The sequence below is a fragment of the Hypanus sabinus genome, chromosome 10, assembly GCF_030144855.1.
Source record: "Hypanus sabinus isolate sHypSab1 chromosome 10, sHypSab1.hap1, whole genome shotgun sequence".
Classification (NCBI taxonomy): domain Eukaryota; kingdom Metazoa; phylum Chordata; class Chondrichthyes; order Myliobatiformes; family Dasyatidae; genus Hypanus; species Hypanus sabinus.
Window position 1 is genome coordinate 146,374,743 of NC_082715.1, and position 18,819 is coordinate 146,393,561.

The 18,819-nt window shown below is 43.6% G+C and overlaps 1 protein-coding gene across 1 annotated transcript; it reads right to left on the reverse strand.

Moving 5' to 3' along the window:
* Positions 1–7,840: 7,840 nt before the first annotated feature.
* On the reverse strand, positions 7,841–12,785 carry LOC132401212 (immunoglobulin lambda-1 light chain-like). The gene is made up of 3 exons (XM_059983198.1): positions 12,663–12,785; positions 12,190–12,537; positions 7,841–8,199 (listed from the first exon to the last, which is right to left on the reverse strand). The coding sequence occupies exons 1-3, from the start codon at positions 12,709–12,711 to the stop codon at positions 7,877–7,879; spliced, it is 720 nt and encodes a 239-aa protein (XP_059839181.1). The 5' UTR covers positions 12,712–12,785; the 3' UTR covers positions 7,841–7,876.
* Between the last annotated feature and the right edge of the window lie 6,034 nt (positions 12,786–18,819).

The window sequence follows — 18,819 nt, forward strand, 5'->3', positions numbered from 1 at the left end:
CGCAATGACGTCACCATTCGTGTACGTAAATTCTGTCAGGAGAAAGGGTTAAATAACATTTGTCTTCCCTGTGGTCTGTTCTGGCGTTTCAGCTTTCAGGAAGCCGACGGCCAGTTATCTTTAATACATTACCGAATGCCTCGCAATTAAAGTAATTGATTACGTTTGTAAGGTATATTAAAATGGGAGCATGATATTATAGACTTAAACTAACGTTTCAATTAAAATTAGTTCCTGAAACAACAAAGAATCGAATAATTAAAACAATAGATTAAAATAAACCATATTTGAACAGTTTATATTTCTCTTTATACAACTCATGTTTTCCCTACAACCCACAAACAATGGTGCCTCCAATGATTTGAACAGGTGAATCTGGCCCAGGATACAAGGCACAATCTAGTGTAATGTTGGGCGACGTCCTTTCGGTTCTGCTGCATCTTCTTGCTGCTCTGTATTTTAGTTCATTAGAAAGTTTAAATGCTTGAAGTATAGAGGATAGAGAGGCCACAGAGAACAAAGTAAATGTTCGGATAGGATGAAAAGAAAACGAATGGCACACCTCATCAATAGAAAGGTGGTGAATCACAGGTTTTTATTTATTTCGAGATACAGCACGGAACAGGCGCTTCCGCTCCAACGTGCCACACCGTCGAGTAGCCTACCTGTTTAAGCTAGCCTAATCCCGGTAGAATTTACGAGACAAGTAACGAGAATCAACTAACGGGAACGTTTTTGAACTGCGGGAGAAAACCGGAGCACCAGGAAGAACCCCACGCGGTTCACGGGAAGAACGAACTAAGTCCAACACGCAAAGCCAAAAGTGAAGCCCGAGCTATTGTTGTAGTGTTGCCTAACCGTTATGCCATCCCGATGCCCGGGAGCCACGGGCAAGGAAAGGTATAAGTGAATACAAGTGCTTAGATTCAGCAAGGTCATGGGGATAAATAAGAATTCCTTCGCGGGTCTTCCTCAAGATTAGCATTTCTCTTCATTGCATAAATACAAATTGTGGGTCGTCGAAAAAAATGAACCTCAGCTCATTGCGAAATGCCGAAGGGCATTCTCGGAACAGTGCAGGTGCAGCTAAACTTAAACACAGAAAATGTAGGGAATACGCTGCAGGGCAGGAAGCCTCTGTTTAAGAAGAGCTATTGCTGACAATTCAATTCATCAGATATCCTGATGGCTGGTGGGGGATCAGAAACACAAACTCTGTTTCTTTTTCCACAGATGCTGCTTGAACCGCGTCTCCAGCATGTATGGTTTTCTTTTAGATTTCTAACATCTAACGTTCATTGTCGCACCAATATGACGTGTAAATCAGTGACGGTGAAACGTAATATTACATGTATGCAAGATCGCAAAAAGGAAACCATCTTTTCAAGATAATATAGTGCTGACTGTATAAATATGTTGGGGCATTTCGAGGTTAAGAAGAAGGAGGTGTTCGGCCTCCTATTATTAAGGTAGATCGGTCCCCAGGGCCAGATGGGAGCTACCGTTAGTTACAGAACGAGTCAGGAAACGAGATGGCTGGGGCCTTGACCAGTATCTTCGTGGCCTTTAGCCATAGGCGAGGTCCCAGAGGACTGACGAATGACTAATGATGCACCTCTCTAGCCGAAGGGAACAAGGGAAAATCCTCGGAACTATAGACCAGAAGGAGCACGTCAGTTGTAAGAAATTGCGGGAGAAAATACTTCGGGATAGGATATATGAGCATTTGGAAATTTCTACCCTAACCAGGGAAAGCCAATAAGGCTTTGTATGTTGCAGGTCATCCCTTGCCAATTTCGAGTTATTCGACAATAATACGAGATAAATTGATGAGGGTAGGGCTGTGGATGTTGGTTACATGGATTTTTGTAAGGCTGTTGACAAAGTCCCTCTCAGGAAACTAATCCGGAAGATTAAGAAGCATGGAGTCCGCGGCGAGTTGTCTCTTTGTATTCATAAACTACTTTCGCATAGACGCCAGGGGGTAGTGGTTGAAGGGACCCACTCTAGCCGGAGACTGTTATTAGAGTTATGCAGAGGCCGGAGCTGCGACTTTTGTTGTTTGCGATGTATATAAATGACCTGGAGTCTAAAAAGTGTACTTTTAAGGAGCATAAGAGAACACTGAAGAAGCAAATTAGGATGGCTGAAAGAAGGCATGAGGTAGTTCTGGTAGACAAAGCATAGGAAATCCCAAGAGTTTCTACATGTATATTGTGAGTAAAAGGATAGCAAGTGACTAGTTTCCGATTAGAGTGGCCATGAAGCTGAAAGGGGTTAGGGAGATCACAAATGGATTTTTTATATCTGTATTTACTCAAGAGACGGACACAGTGTGAGGCAGAATAGTAGTGTATTCATGTGCTTAAAAGGATTACAGAGGAGGGGGTGCTTACAATCTTGGGACAAGGTATGGCGGATATATCTCCAGGAGCTGAAGAAGTGTTCTAGGACCTTGTGGGAGGCTAGTGCAGAAAGTGCAGGGGACCCAGCAAACATTTTAAAATGTCCTTAGCCTCAGCTGAGGGTAGCCAATTTTGTTCCGCTGTTCAAGAAGCTGTCCAAGAATAAGATTGGCAATTATAGGCAGGTGAGCCTGACGTTAGTTGTAGGCAGGTTATTGCACTGGATTCTAAGGGATTAGGTTTATAGGCATTTGGAGAAAAACAGAGTCTAATAATGAATAATCAACATGTAGTGTGCGTGGTGGGTGATGTCTAACCAATTATTTAGAGATTTCCGAGAACGTTATCTAAAGGTTTGATGAAGGAAAGAAAGTGAATATTGCCGACATGGACTATAGCAAGGCCGTTGACATAGGTCCCATATGTGAGGTTGTCATGAAAGTTAGGACTCTTGTCATTCAGTATCAGGTAGTAATCTGGATCAGATATTCGCTTCACTGGAAAAGCCAGAGATTGGTAGTCGATGTTTGCCTCTGAGTGGAAGCTTGTGTCTAGTGGTGTACCTCAGGGATGGGTGTTATGCACTTTGTTGTTTGTCATCTGTATCAACGATCCGAATCATAATGCAATCTAGGTCATCAAATTTGTGGATAACAGCAAGATCGGGGAGGTAATGAACGGTGAGTAAGGTCATTGAACCTTGCAGTGGGATCTGGAGCAGCTGGGAAAACAGGCTGAAAACGTCAAATGGTTATTAGTCAAGACAAAGTGAGGACAAACTAGCTTGGACTTACACGAGGAACTGTAGGGCACTTAGGAGTACGGTAGAACAGAAGGAATGCCGATCCATAATTTCTTCATAGTGGCGTCGTAGGTAAGTACTCTGTAAAAAGAGCTTTTGGCATGTTGGCCTTCGGAGATCCAAGTAAATGTTGAGTACAAGAGTTTGGACGAAACCTTGAAGCTGTATAAGATTATTGCAAAGCCTTATTTGGAGTATTGTATATAGTCCTAGTCACCTGCCCATAACAACGCTAGAACACTAGAATACTACGGCACCGTACAGGCCCTTCAGCCTTCGATGTTGTGCCGACCCATATATTCCTTTAAAAAATACGAAACCCACACTACCCGTAACCCTCTATTTTTTCTTTCATGTATGCGCCTGTTCATGAGGCTCTTAAATACTCCTAATGTTTTAGCCTCTACCACCATCCCTGACAAGTCATTCCAGGCAGCTACAACACTCTGTATAAAAAATTACTCCTGATATCTCCCTTAAACGTCACTCCCTTAACTTTGTACATCTGCCCTCTGGTGTTTGCTATTCGTGCCCTGGGAAACAGCTACTGGCTATCCACACTATCTATGCCTCCCATAATCTTGTACACCTCTATCATGTCTCCATTCAACCTTATACGCTCCAAGGAGAAAAGTCCCAGCTCTGCTAACCTTGCCTCATACGACTTGTTTTCCAATCCAGGCAACTTCTTGGTAAATCCCCTCTGCATCCTCTCCATAGATTTCACATCCTTCCTATAATGAAGTAACCAGAACTGAATAGAATCCTCTAAGTGTGGTCTCACCAGAGGTTTGTTAAGTTGCCACATAACCTCTCTACTCTTGAATTCAACCCCTCGATTAATAAAGCCTGACATCCCATAGGCCTTCTTAACTAGCCTATCAACCTGTGCAGCAACCGTGAGCTATGTATGGATTTGTACCTCAAGGTCCCTCTGTTCATCCACACTCTTATGTAACCGACCATTAACCCTCTACTCATCCTTCTGGTTTGTCTTTCCAAAATACATCACCTCACACTTATCCGGATTGAACTCCATCTGCAACTTTTCTGCCCAAGTCTGCACCCTGTCTATATCCTCTTGTAGCCTTAAACAACCTGCAGCTCCATCTACAACTCCTCCAATCTTCGTGTCATCCGGAAACTTACTCACCCATCCTTCCGCCTCTTCATCCAGGTCACTTATAAAAATCACAAAGAGCAGGGGTCCCAGGGGTCCTTGTGGCAGTGCACTAGTCACCGACCTCCAGGCGGAATACGTTCCTTTCACTACTACACTCTGCTTTCTTCCTGTAAGCCCTTTTTAAATCCAAATAGCCAAGGTTCCACTGATCCCATGCCTCATGACATTCTGGATGAGTCTCTCGTGGGGGACCTTGTCAAATGCCTTGCTAAAATCCATGCAGGCCACATGTACCGCCCTACCCTCATCAATTGCTTTTGTTACCTCTTCAAAAAACTCAATTAGAGTCGTGAGGCTCGAACTTCCCTTCACAAAATAGACTATCCTTGAGTAGACTGCACTTCTCCAAATGCTTGTGATCCTATCCTTAAGAATCTTTTCCAATAGTTTGCAGACCAACGACCTAAGACTCACTGGTCTATAGTTCCCAGGATTCTCCCTATTACCTTTTTTAAAGAAGGGAACTACATTTGCCGTTCTCCAATTCCCCGGGACCAGTAGTCAAATCAACGCGTACAACAAGCTGGAGGAACACATACGGTTCCCTTTTCCTACCATTTTCTCCTTCTATCAGTGGGTCAAACATATCCTGAACTCAGCACAAGCGGTCCCTAAACTTCCGGCACATTGCTTCTGTGCTATCACCCTTGCACGTCTGTTTTCAATTTAATCTCGCTAGTTCCTGCCTCATCCCTTCACAGATAGCCCTTCCGTAGTTCAGTACTTTTCATTTTGTCTGTTTTTATCCTTTTCCATATCTATGCTGAAGTTATGTGAGTTGTGGTCACTCTCACCAAAATTTTCCCCCACAAGTGAACTGCCACTTGAACAGGTTCAATACCCATAACTAGATCAAGTATGGCTTATCCTCTTCAAACAGCAGGAAATCTGCAGATTTTGGAAATTCAAGCAACATACTCAAAATGCTGGCGGAACACAGCAGGCCAGGCAGCTTCTATAAGGAGAAGCACTGTCGACGTTTCAAACCGAGATCCTTCGACAGTACGAAAGGTCTCGGCCCGAAACGTTGACTGCTCGTTTCCACGGGTGCTGCCCGACCTGCTGAGTTCCTCCAGCTTGTTGCACGCGTTGATTTGACTACAGAATTTGCAGTGTACTTTGTGTTGTCTACATTTATGTTTTGTCCCCTGTCTGTCCATCACCGACTCAGAACACATAGCATCACGCCCTTGTCCTTCTGACCTGATCTCTGCACTTACATTCTGATTCCCACCCCACTGCCAGGCAAGCTTAAACACTCCCCAACAGCTGTTGCAAACCTGCCCGGCAGTATATTGGTCGCTTTCCAGTTCAGGCCCGTCCTTTGGTACAGGTCAGACCTTCCCCAGAAGAGATCACAATACGATATCAATAATATTGAAAGAATGCAGAGAAAATTTAGAAGGATTTTACCAACACTGAACCTGAATTATAGGGAGAGCTTCAATGGGTTTTGACTTCATTAACTGCAGCAAAGGAGAATGATTGGTGATTTGATGGAGATATACAAAATTATGAGATGTATAGACAATGTAAATGCAAGCGGGGCTTTTCCACTAAAATGGCGTGAAATTAGTACTAGAGATCATGGATTAAAGATGAAATGATTAAATGAAGCATGAGGGGAATGTCTTTACTCGGACTGTGGTCATGGAACGAGATGGAGTCGGAAGGACTGGGTGCGGGTTCTATTTCAACTTTCATGAGCAATATAGATAGGAACATGGATGGGAGAAGATGGAGAACAACGCCCTGGTGACTAGTCCGCGTAATAGTTCAGCTAGATGGGCTGAAGAGTCTGCTTCTGTGCAATAGTGATCTATAAAATTATCTACACGTTTCGGAATCTTTAATGTAATGGCTGCAATAGTTTCAATTTGGGTTCCGGTGAGCATGAACAGTTCATGTATTTCACTGAATTTCGAGGTTGTGGACATACGAAGGAATAATAATAGGGGCAGGCTGACCAGATCTCTGGTCTCCGGTTTCTGTCATATCTCGACTCCTTTGCATCTCTTAAAGATCTTCCGATCTCAATCTACTTGGGCATCGATAAAATTTCTAAGGATTAAATGTGCATCGAGAGAACAATGTTACCTTTTGTTTCAGTCCTCAATACCCAAACCTATTATCCGAACACTACAACTTTCAGCTCTCCACAGAAAACAAGAGGGACTCGGCTCGGAATATAACTTGCCTGCTGAAAAAGATTTTTCGATGTTTCAATGACATTACCACCCTTTCATCTAAATACCATAGAAAATAGGCCGTTTTATTCGTTCACATAAACTCGCACTTATTCTGGACGCAAAATCTGCTGCATTTCACGCAATATGAGGATCGTCCCAGACCCACCAATTTCGCCACTTCTATATTTATCAATCGTCCTCGGTTGAATGTGTTCCTTCATGACAGATGACTGTGTGTCTGTGTGCACAAGTGTGTGCGCTTTCATAGCTCTTTCCTTTACGTCAGTGCAATAACATTAAAGAGAGATTTAAAATATATTTCTGCTTCATTCCGAACTCTAAAGAAAAGTCATGAAAACATGTTGCATATCAGACTTAATCTTTCATGTTATTGGGTAGCTGTGGTCGAAATTATCAACAATTTGGCAAGAACCAAGAATGCACTCTTCAGGTGTGGCCTTTTATACATTGGTGAGACCCGACGCAGACTGGGAGACCAGAAAAAGCAGGATCTCCCAATGGCCACACATTTTATTTCCAGGTCCCATTCCCATTCTGATATGTATATCCATGGCCTCCTCTATTGTCAAAATGAATCCAAACTCAGGTTAGAGGAACAACACCTTAAATACCGGCTGGGTAGCCTCCAACGTGATGGCATGAACATTGACTTCACTAACTTCCTTTAATGCCCCTGCTCCCCCTGTTACCCCATCCGTGACATATTTAGTTGTTTGCCTGTTCTCCAGCTTCTTCTGGTGCTCCTCCCTCCATTCTTTCTCCTGAGGCCTCCCGTCCCATTATCCTTTCCCTTCTCCAGCTCTGTATCACTTTCGCCAATCACCTTTCCAGCTCTTAGCTTCATTCCACCCCCTCCGGTCTTCTCCTATCATTTCGCATTTCCCCCTCCCCCCACTACTTTGAAATCTCTTACTACCTTTCCTTTCGGTTCGTCCTGACGAAGGATCTCGGCACCAAACGTCGACAGCGCTTCTCCCTATAGATGCTGCCTGGCCTGCTGTGTTCCACCAGCATATTTGTGTGTGTTGATGCAATCTTCAGATTACGGTTACTTGATGAGCATCTGGGAATGCCTTTAACTGAGACTAATTAACATTGGAGTTTGAATTAAGAATTATAGTCATTTAATAGAAAGTCATTTAAAAATGACGAAACTTAAATGATGAATCTGAACGCAGATACTGAACTGCAAAAGAATAATGTTTTAAAGCTATTTTAATGAAGGAAAGGACGGATTAAATAAGCTTTTCATCTTTATTAAGTTTCAAATGTAGATTTAGATACAGCTGGATCTCTCGATCGTTGCTACAAACGGGTTTGCGAGAGCCTCGTGTTTAACCACGCAGGAGTAACGCTCGTGTGAGCTCCATTCTGAGGCTGGCAGAGTCAGGTAACTGCTCACACTAAACGTGTTGTCCGTGTCCTGAATGGCAGGGCTCGTCTCAACGCCATCGCTTTTCGTACGTCTGTCCACGGTCCACTCAATGCCCACAGCTCCCGGATTAAAACGGCTCACCAAACATACCAGTGTCGCTGTGCCCTTTCCCGCAATTTCTTCGGCTGAAGGCCTGAGGACGGTGACCATGGGGCTCCGGGGATCTGTTTAAAACAAGGTGACAGTTTAGTATAGGTTGAGTAACTGTTTCTGTTAAAACATCACTTTTGTTTAAAATGCAGTTGGTATTTCATGTATTCCTTCAACTTAATGAACAAATATTTATTTTACCGTTTTCCCATTTCTATCGGTTAAATTAGACGTGAAAAAATTCCCACCTAAAATCTCCCGTGATATTTGTTTTTTGTGACGCAGAGGCACAATATGAATGTCGTAAAATGAATGATTTCGGCACGGGTTTTAACCAGCATTGAAAGAATGAATGAAATTAATTTATTTCGGTCCGTACAACATAACAAAAAGCATAGATATTCTTGAAAACAGACCGAAAGGCTACCACTTATTGCCGCTACCCCTCTTACTTACACAACAACATGTTTGGCGTCAATCATCACGTCAAAAAAGATTATAATCTTTTTACACAAAATCCAAATCCAAATATCAAATATATTTATATTACTCCCATTCATTTAAAACCATGTATTTTATATTTGTACATTAAATAATTTCTAAATTTTTAAAAAACTTGTTCAGTGTATGCATGTTTTGAAATTCTTACTACAACTGTTCCATAGGGTCACCCCTCTGACTGAAAGATAATGATATTTTACATCTGTTCTTATCCTTTGATTTTGAAATATACATATTCCTCTCAAATCATGTTGACTTCCTCTCATTTTAAACAACCTTTGGATACTTTGTGGTAGTTGTCCTTTGGATTCCGGTTGAATAAAAATCTGAGGTTATACCTGACTGCCAGTTGTGGCTTCCATTGGGACCTAAGCTTCCACCGTTTCTACTTCTACCTTAGACACCTTCACTCCATTCAGATCTTCAGTCATCGAGACAAGAGGCTGAAGTCCAATACATGTTTTGCTTAAAATCGGGGATCAGTACACGGGGCTCTCAAACTTTTTTATGTTATGGACCCCTACCATTAGCAGAGGGATGTGTAGACCCGAGACTGGGAAGCACTTGAATAGTGTATTTAATTCATCTCAGCCATCAGAATACAGAATTCGCTTTGCGCAGTATAAAACTACAGCCTGCCTGCACAGTAAATCACTTTTGGACAGTTTAACATATGTGTTGAAAGTTACACGCTTTGTTTCCGAAATATTATTTTTCCACTTAAAGTAAATCATTCAAATCTGGTTTGTGGAGTGTAACGGATCTTTGTCCTTACACTCTTCACTGAGGAAACCACTTTCTTACAATGTTCACGACCGAGGTGGTAAAGAGAGGGAATACAACTGTGTTCATCTAATATGGTTCAGAACTGCGGCTCCACGTGGTTTACTTTAATATCTTTAAGTAATTTAAAGTAATTTTAAGTAATGTATTTTTAAGTAATTTAAGTAGTTTTAGTAAATTAAGTAATTCTAGAAAGCTTGCTGTTCTGTGGTTCAATTTTTAGTGTAATGACAACTTTAATGATGGAATAATTCCACTGATTTACTTCCCGTTATGCCGCTGTCGTTCAGGGCAGTAATAAAGATCCTCAATCTCTGTCTACAGAAGGAGTCGCACACATGTTTCATTGCTATTTCCATAAAAAACTTTCACCTGCCAGCGGTTTTATCCCTGAGATGAACCCCCGAACCTGGATGGCGTAAGGATCACTCTTAGTCGGCCCTCTGCCCTTTGACTTGTTGGGCATGTTTGACTCTATCAAAAACCAAAGCGCAACGCCATGGCACTCGCCAACATAGCTCTCCGGGTCAATCAGCCACGCATGTCTTTAATCCCTATGATACGGTGGTCCTCTTGGACGTTGACTTCCACAAGGTGACTCAAATGCATCACGATTTGAAATTGCCAAGTTTCAGTATCACAATTAGCAGAAAAGTCTGTCTGCCATGTTTGCACATATTGACATTCAAAAGTAAGGGAGAAATAATACCAACAGTTGAAAGCATAAAATACTAAAAGGCGTCTGCTAATAACCATATAACAATTACAGCACGTAAACAGGCCAAGTCCGTGCCGAACGCTTACTCTCACCTTGTCCCACTTACCCGCACTCAGCCTATAAACCCCCATTCCATTCCTGTACGTATACCGATCGATTTTTTTAAAAAATGACAAAATGCAACCTGCGTCTACCACTTCTACTGGAAGCTCGCTCCACACAGCTACCGCTCTTGAGGAAAGAAGATCCCCCTCGTGTTCACCCTAAACATTTGCCCATTAACTTTCATCTCTTTACGATTTATGTCAATGATTTAGCTCTTTACGATTTATGTCAATGATTTAGATGAGGGCATTGAAAACTATATCAGCAAGTTTGCTGACGATACTAAACTGGGTGGCAGTGTGACATGCGAAGAGGACGTTAGGAGAATACAGGGAGACTTGGATAGGCTGAGTGAGTGGGCAGATGCAGATACTTGGCAGATGTCATTCAATGTTAATAAATGTGAAGTTATCCACTTTGGAAGCTGGAACAAGAGGGCAGAGTATTGTCTGAACGGTGTCGAGTTAGGTAAGGGAGAAATGCAAAGAGACCTAGGAGTCCTAGTTCACCAGTCAATGAAGGTGAATGAGCAAGTGCAACAGGCAGTGAAGAGGGCAAATGGAATGTTGGCCTTTATTACAAGGGGAATTGAGTACAAGAGCAAGGATGTCCTTTTGCATTTGTACAGGGCCCTGGTGAGACCACACCTGGAATATTGTGTACAGTTTTGGTCTCCAGGTTTAAGGAAGGACATTCTGGCAATTGAGGAAGTGCAGCGTAGATTCACTAGGTTGATTCCTGGGATGGCAGGGCTGTCTTACGCAGAGAGATTGGAGAGATTGGGCTTGTACGCGCTGGAATTGAGGAGATTGAGAGGGGATCTGATTGAAACGTTTAAGATAATTAAAGGATTTGATAGGATTGAGGCAGGAAATATGTTCCAGATGTTGGGAGATTCCAGTACCAGAGGGCATGGATTGAGAATAAGAGGTCAGTTATTTAAAACAGAGTTGAGGAAGAGCTTCTTCTCCCAGAGAGTTGTGGAGGTGTGGAATGCACTGCCTCGGAAGACGGTGGAGGCCAATTCTCTGGATGCTTTCAAGAAGGAGCTGGATAGATATCTGATGGATAGGGAAATCAAGGGACATGGGGACAAGGCAGGGACTGGGTATTGATAGTGAATGATCAGCCATGATCTCAGAATGGCGGTGCAGACTCGAGGGGCTGAATGGTCTACTTCTGCACCTATTGTCTATTGTCATGTCCTTTCGTTTGCATCTACCCTATTCTGAATAGAAAAAGCCTATCCACGTCAGCTCTATCAGTCCCCCTCATAATTTTAAATACCTCTGTCAAGTCCTCTGTCAACCTTCTACGCTCCATATACAGACCTTACTTGTTCAACCTTTCTCTGTAACATAGGTGCTAAAATCAAGGTAACATTCTAGTAAATCCTCTCTGTACTCTCTCTATTTTGTTGACATCTTTCCTATAATTAGGTGAACAGAACTGTACACAATACTCCAAATTTGGCCTCTCCAATGCCTTGTACAATTTTAACATAACATCCCAACTCCTATACTCAATGCTCTGATTTATAAAGGTCAGCATACCAAAAGCAATAAAGATTGAGAAGTTCCATTCTAATATCTGCGTGCCACTCTTCGAAGCTCGTTCATGTCTTAAATGGTGCAAGTTTGTTTCAGATTTCATTCAGATTCAAATTTATTTCTGTACAGCAAAACACTGAAGGTTGGTTTTAAAATCCCTTGGCGGTTTAATATAAACATATAACGGCACAAATCTGGCGATGAAAAAAATAGGACAATGATCAATCTAGCAATTAGTCTTTTCAGTGACATCTCAATGACTTTCCCTATAAGTGATGGACTAATTGATCCGCTGTTTTTTATATTCTGTTTCTTTGGACACCACAAGAATTTGCATTAACTGCCTTGTTCATCATTGTTCACCTAAGTACCAAAGGACAAGCGCATTGATTTGATATTTTACTTACTGCCAATGGCCAGCCTCGTTCCTTTGCCGAAGATGACAACACTATTTATCGACACAGCACAGTAATAGTCTGCCGCATCCTCCGACTGGACGCTCGATATCGTCAATGTTGCCGTGTTGCCGGATACTGAGCCGCCGAAACGGTTCGGGACTCCAGAGCCTCTGTTAATGCTGCTCCCCGATCTATACCAGAACAGATACCGAGGAACTTTTCCGGGAATCTGCTGGAACCAGGCAAGATAGCTACTTCCTAAAGAGGATCCAGACAAGGTGCAGGGTATTTGGACGGTCTGGCCCGGAGATGTGGATTTCGAAGGTGGTTGATTCATTGTAACTTCCGCGTTGATATCTGGAAACATTCAGAGGGAAGGAAAAATGTACCGAGATTAATAGTCGAGTAATACCAGAAGTGCGAGAAAAAATATCATTGAATAGTATTCGAGATTCAATATAATATCCATAGAAAATACTCACAAATTGCAGTGAACACCAGCGTAGTGACCACACGAACCCACCAAGACATTGTAATTAATTGAGTGAAGCTCACACAAGGTGCAGCGGTTAAGTGGCGTCTCAACCTTTCAGCTCGCTTATGAATCCTGTGACGAGCTGGCACTGCGTGTTCTCTATTTATGCAAATCAGTTCAAACAGAATGGCACATTGACACCAATCACAAGTTGCCAACTTTTCCCTGTGTCAAATTAATTTCAACTTGTTAGCCAGATTAGCATTTCGTTTCGAGCTGTGTATATCGCCAATATATTTTTAGATAAAGAAATCTCCTCTCGTCCCTTCAGTTGCAGGCGATATTAAAAATACGCAAACTCGCTCTATTATTAAAGGTGGTGTGTCGGAGATTTTTGAAAACAAGAGATGATGAAAAAGGTATTGGCAATTAACTGTCGGATAATTATCTGACGGGTTGTCAATGAGGTCCACGCCACTTATCTGTATATTTTTAGAAAACTGACTGCCAAACCGATGTAAAGGGTTTGCAATGATTTTGGAAATTTTATTTTCCAGCTGCTCCCTAATCATTCACTTTACTGAAGATATTCAGAAGGAAAATTGAGAAAGGGATTGAATCGACCAGACTGCTTATTGCGTGTTGTGAATAATTCAAAGTGAATCAAATGATACCGCTGGTGATTCTCTATAAATTTTGCCAACCTTAGGTCAATATGGGGAACTATAATTACATGTAGCTACAGGTGCCTTATACCATGTAATGTACGTAGCGTGTGGCGGGTTGAAGGTACGTCTCTACCAGAGGAAATGTAAGGTGTTTCGTCCCACCGCCAGCCTGCATGTCACCCTAAGGTAATGTGTCACAGCTGCTTAGCCCCGCGATCAATGTCACGTGAAGCAGACGAGCAGGCAGTGGAAGGTCGTATGAGCAACTGGTGCTTAGCAGAAGGCCTGGTTATGCGACCACTGACGACAGGCTGAGAATCTCTGAAGAGTATTGACAATGGCTGTGTTCACCCGACTTGTAAAGTTACTTCTTAGGAGAAAGCAATGGCAACAACTTCTGCAGAAAATTTGCAAAGTATAATCATGGGACGGATAATGCCATGATCGCCCACAACATACAACAGTGCTCATAATGCTTATTATGTGTTTATATGAAATAAGCAGACATTCTGGAAGTGAATATTTTAATTTCATTCGTCTCATAGATCAGGCAGAACAGGGACAAAATTCTTCGATCTTAATAATAGTCAAACCAACGAACATGGCAAATTACAAAGTATATAAGTTTTTGACATGAAGAGCTATTAGCAGAATAGTGCGTTTTAGATCAAGTATTTAAACCATGAGTTTTGTTATCCTATTTTTAGGGACTTCCCTCATTCCTCAGAGAACAGTAGAATAAACTCTACAGCTTCGTGTCATTTTTAGGGGAATAAAAAGAGAGGAATTTTAACACAATGAAATGACAGTTATAAAAGATTATGCCAGGCATTCCGAGGTCCTCTAGCATTTTGAAGGTGGAGCGAACCTGGAATACGGGGATATCTCTCAATTCCTGTCGGACCACAGAATTAGAATCAATCAGCAGCTCACCAAATATCTCAAAGCAACACAGAATTTAAAAGACGATTTCCGTACCCCAGAAGTTCATGTCCTATTTGCAACAGATTTTTACACAAGAAAACGAGTCAGTGAACTTATTCTATCAACAGGTAAGTGGCAGAACTCTTTCCGAACTCTATGGCCATCACGTGTCCGCTGATTCCATACAGAAAACCAGTGAGATTTGTTGCTTGTAGCGTAATTCCATCCATATGTAAATTAACAAAACACCGGATGAGATTAACTTGAAGGCAACGGTTGCATTTAAACCCTGAACATGCAACTCTAATGGAAATAATTACATCGTTGTTACCAAATGGAGCGAACAATTGCAAGTCTTCTATCATGTATTAGCATGATGAACAACAGGAGCGACCGTTTCCCCGGAGCTTTGTTGCGCCTCACCGTAGATTACTGTGGTGCGGGTGTCATATTCCCTGCGAACAATGGAAAATCATAGAAGATGCGAATTCTATTTGCTGTTACAATAACATTAATCATAATTGCATTTAATCATTTGGATTAAACTAATTTACATTTGCAGCAATCATCCAATTAAATTACTGAATTTGGGCTATTATTTGGAGATATTAACTGCTCCATAGGTTTGCACGGCTGCAACATCCCTCTACAACTTTATATAATCGATATATTTCCACAGTAATCGATGCAGCAGGTTTCAGGTTATCTCCCAATAGCTAAACCGCGCTGTTTCTGACCTGGGAGTATTTGACAGAGTTGTGTGGAGGGTAATATAGTTTGCCTTTGATTCTTGAGGTAATTTTCTGTGAATGTTTCATGGGACATTGCACAAGTTAATGCACGAATAAGGCACAGAGCAAATCTCCTTTACTTTCCCCAATCATTATCCAGCTGTGTCCAGCTCAAGAAGACTGCTTATTCGAATAGCTGAAGTGCGTCCAAGAGTTCGGGAGTTGATCGCAATGCAGTTGTAAAGGCGTTTATCGATCCGATACCACATTGGTTGTTTAGAGCAGATGGAGCTCGTTAACCATGCTTGGCAGCTCATCTCGGAGAAGGAACACTCAGATCTCAAACCTCCGATGCCTTGCGGCGATGCCAGCACATGGGGAAAGGCTCGGAGTAAACCCCGGTATCCTGGTTCAATTAGTTAAAACCCATACAGCAGAGCGAGCTCTAGTCTTTTTCTACAGTCAAGCATCGAGATGACGACATCTCTCTGTGAAACTAGTAGTTGATGTGCAACTGGTAATCCACATTAAAATAAACATTAGGTAACATTAATAAGTAAATATATATATATTCGAATTGTAACTGCAACTGCAACTGCACATGCGCAGTGAATTCGGGCACCGGAAGGTCTGAGTAATTGCACTGCAGCAAGTTAATAGATTTTAAAAAAATAAGTTATAAATATTGTCCAGAGGAATGATCTCCCTCGCTCCTGCTTCTCTTGAAAATAACGCTCCCAAAGGTCGTGTACTGTCACTGCAGCTACGTAATGCCGATTGTTTGACACGCATTCGGCACCTTTCTACAATGTCAGTCCACGGTTTCCAACCATCTTCAGTGTGGGTCCTGAACCCGCAAATTGCCATTTGAGATGCCGCAGGTCAATCCACGAAGTAATAAATGACTGACTGACGATTTGTTATCATTCTTTAATATGGACATTTCTTTGTTACTCCAGGTGGAGATTGTCCTGCCCTTCGATTGCTGTTGTTACACCCGAGATTGAAGGACAGATTGTGACTCTGATGTGACTAGTTAACAACTATTCTCTTAGATAAGTGGAGGTGTCTGAGAAATGGACCAGAATGTCGTGGCTGCTGTCCAGACAACCCGAGCCGTCCGGGATACCCACCAGACCTACATCCTCAACTGTTACCTCACGCTGACCGCCTCCCAGTGGAACTCACAAGAAAAGTGCACTTGTGAGATTCCAAGATCGATTCCTTTCTATTTGCAAGCGGCTTTCCTACAGTCGTACTTTACATTATGGCGGAATAAAACATTTTCACTTTGTAAATGTAACCTGGAATCCTTTGCTACAAAAATTAAAAATATATTCTTCCTAAAATCAGTATACCTTGCGTATCAGCGGTTGAACTAAACCAGAGGAGGGGCAGCTGATGCCGTGCCCTGACAGTATAAGTCATCAAACATAAAACTGGGTAGAAGAATAGGGCATTTTGTTCCCGCATTGGTCCTCACCTGACACTCAGCTCTCACCAGTGGTTCCTCGTAGCTGTTTGCGTGCAACAGCGGCCACACCCCGGGCAACGGCTTCGACTGGCCGGTAAAACTGGGTGAGGGTAGCCTCAAACTCTCAGTGAGTTAGGGCTTGTCCACCTACGGATGCGAAGACTGAATTCGGCGGACTACGCGGCGGAGACCCCCAGTTGGCGGTCCAACGAGTAGAAAGGCGGACCCAGTAAAGTGTTGTGGAGCGCAACCAGGGCACGGTGAGACACGTAGAACACTGCTGGCCGTCCACTGCATCCCGACTTATCTCCAGCCGTCTCGACTCCGTCTTGCAACTGGATACAGATAGGCCGGGACGAGAGAGTGAGGCTGACGATTTGCGCAACTCTCCCTCACTTTAATCCAAATCAAGCGCAAATCACGACTCCAAATCCATTCCACTAAAAAACTTCAAGTCTTGTGGCGATGTGCGAGTGGCGAAGCAGCAGGTTTGGATACACTGGAAGCTGTAGTCACAAACCTGCACACAGGCGGCCCAGGGGATTGGGTCGTTCTCCGCTGGAATGAAGCAGCAGTGGAGCTCGGCAGCCCCCTGGGTGTCTGAGCAGTCCTCTTTGGGAATCGCTCTGCTCACCTCCATGGAGGAGGGGGCTAGAAAAGGTGCCTCAAACATAGCCTGCTTCATTTTACCCTGGCCGGCACATCGCGGCTGGCGGGGATCCCACTCAGTGGCCGAACTACAAAGAAAACGAAAGTGAAGGTGCTCAACCTTAGCACGTGGAACGTGCGAACTCTGCTTGACATCACCAAGGCTGTCAGACCAGAAGGAAGAACAGCACTGGTCGCCAAAGAACTAGCCCGCTATAACGTGGACATTGCAGCACTCAGCGAAACACGCCTAGCAGACAAGGGCCAGCTTACAGAAGGTGGTGGTAGGTACACCTTCTTCTGAGCGGTCGCCGCAGCATTGAACGACGAGAGGCTGGCGTTGGATTTGCCATCCGGTCCCACCTCGCTCGTAAACCTTGCCAAGCTTCCAGAGGGCATCAACGATCGCCTGTTGACGCTTCGGCTCCCACTTGGCAATAAGAGGAGTGCCACGCTGATCAGCGCATATGCCCCAACAATGACCAAGCCAGATGACTTCAAAGAGAAATTCTATGAAGAACTTGACTCCCTCATTGCAGCAGTCCCACAGTCAGAGAAGCTTATTGTCCTCGGGGACTTTAACGCCAGAGTGGGGATAGTTTACCAGACCTGGGAAGGGATACTTGGAAGACATGGTATTGGCAAGTGTACAGCAATGGCCTACTGCCCCTCAAGACATGCGCTACGCATGGTCTTGTCATCACCAACACCTTATTCCGCCTCCCCACCCGTAACAGGACATCTTGGATGCCTCCACGCTCTGGACACTGGCATCTGATCGACTATGTCATCACCAGAAAGAGGGACTGACAAGATGTGAGAGTGACAAAGGCCTTGTGTGGTGCCGACTGCTGGACGGATCATCGACTCATAGTGTCCAAGTTTAAAGTTCGCATCCTGCCTGTGAGAAGCCCCCAAGGTCAGAAGACTGCAAAGAGGCTCAATGTCTCCAAGCTGAGGGGCAGCGTAGTTGCAGAAGAATTTCGTGAAGACCGAGATAGCAAACTGCATGACACACCCCAGGATGACCACACCAGCATTGAAGAGCAGTGGACGGCTTTCAGAGATGCAGTCTACTCTACCGCTCTCGAACACTTCGGACCAGCAATGCGTAGACATCAAGACTGATTCGATGACAACCACGAGGAGATACAGGCACTGTTGTCAGAGACACACCAACCGTTCAGAGCGTACCTGAATGACCCCGCATCATAAGCCTTCGCCGGTGCAAGACGGAAAGTGCAGAAGAAACTCCGTGAGATGCAGGATGTCTGGAGAGAACGCTTCAACCAGGTCCTCAACCGCCCTGCCGAAATCAATGATGAGGTCATTGCTCACGTACCTCAGGTGGAGATCAACCTGGACCTTGACAACCTACCTACAGAAGAGGAAGTCAGAAAAGCCATCAGGCAACTTTCTTGTAGCAAAGCACCAGGGTCAGATGCAATCCCGGCTGAAGGCTACAAAGCAGGAGGACCATTCATGATGCAGAAGCTGACTGAGCTCTTCCAGTATATGTGGAATGAAGGAAAGGTCCCGCAATAGTTGAAGGATGCCAGCATAGCCCACCTCTACAAGAGGAAAGGCAACCGCCAGTCTTGTGACAATCACAGAGGCATCTCCCTCCTGTCCATAGCTGGGAAGTTCTTGGCTTGCGTCCTGCTTGATCGCCTTTTCCAACACCTTGAGCAAGGTCTCCTCCCAGAAAGCCAGTGTGGC

Coding starts and splice junctions, on each gene's coding strand:
- LOC132401212 (XM_059983198.1), bottom strand. CDS start 12,711: ATGTCTTGGTGGGTTCGTGTGGTCACTACGCTGGTGTTCACTGCAATT. Junction 12,538..12,662: donor GCTGGTGTTCACTGCAATTT/GTGAGTATTTTC, acceptor GAATGTTTCCAG/ATATCAACGCGGAAGTTACA. Junction 8,200..12,189: donor AACGAGGCTGGCCATTGGCA/GTAAGTAAAATA, acceptor TGTTTTAAACAG/ATCCCCGGAGCCCCATGGTC.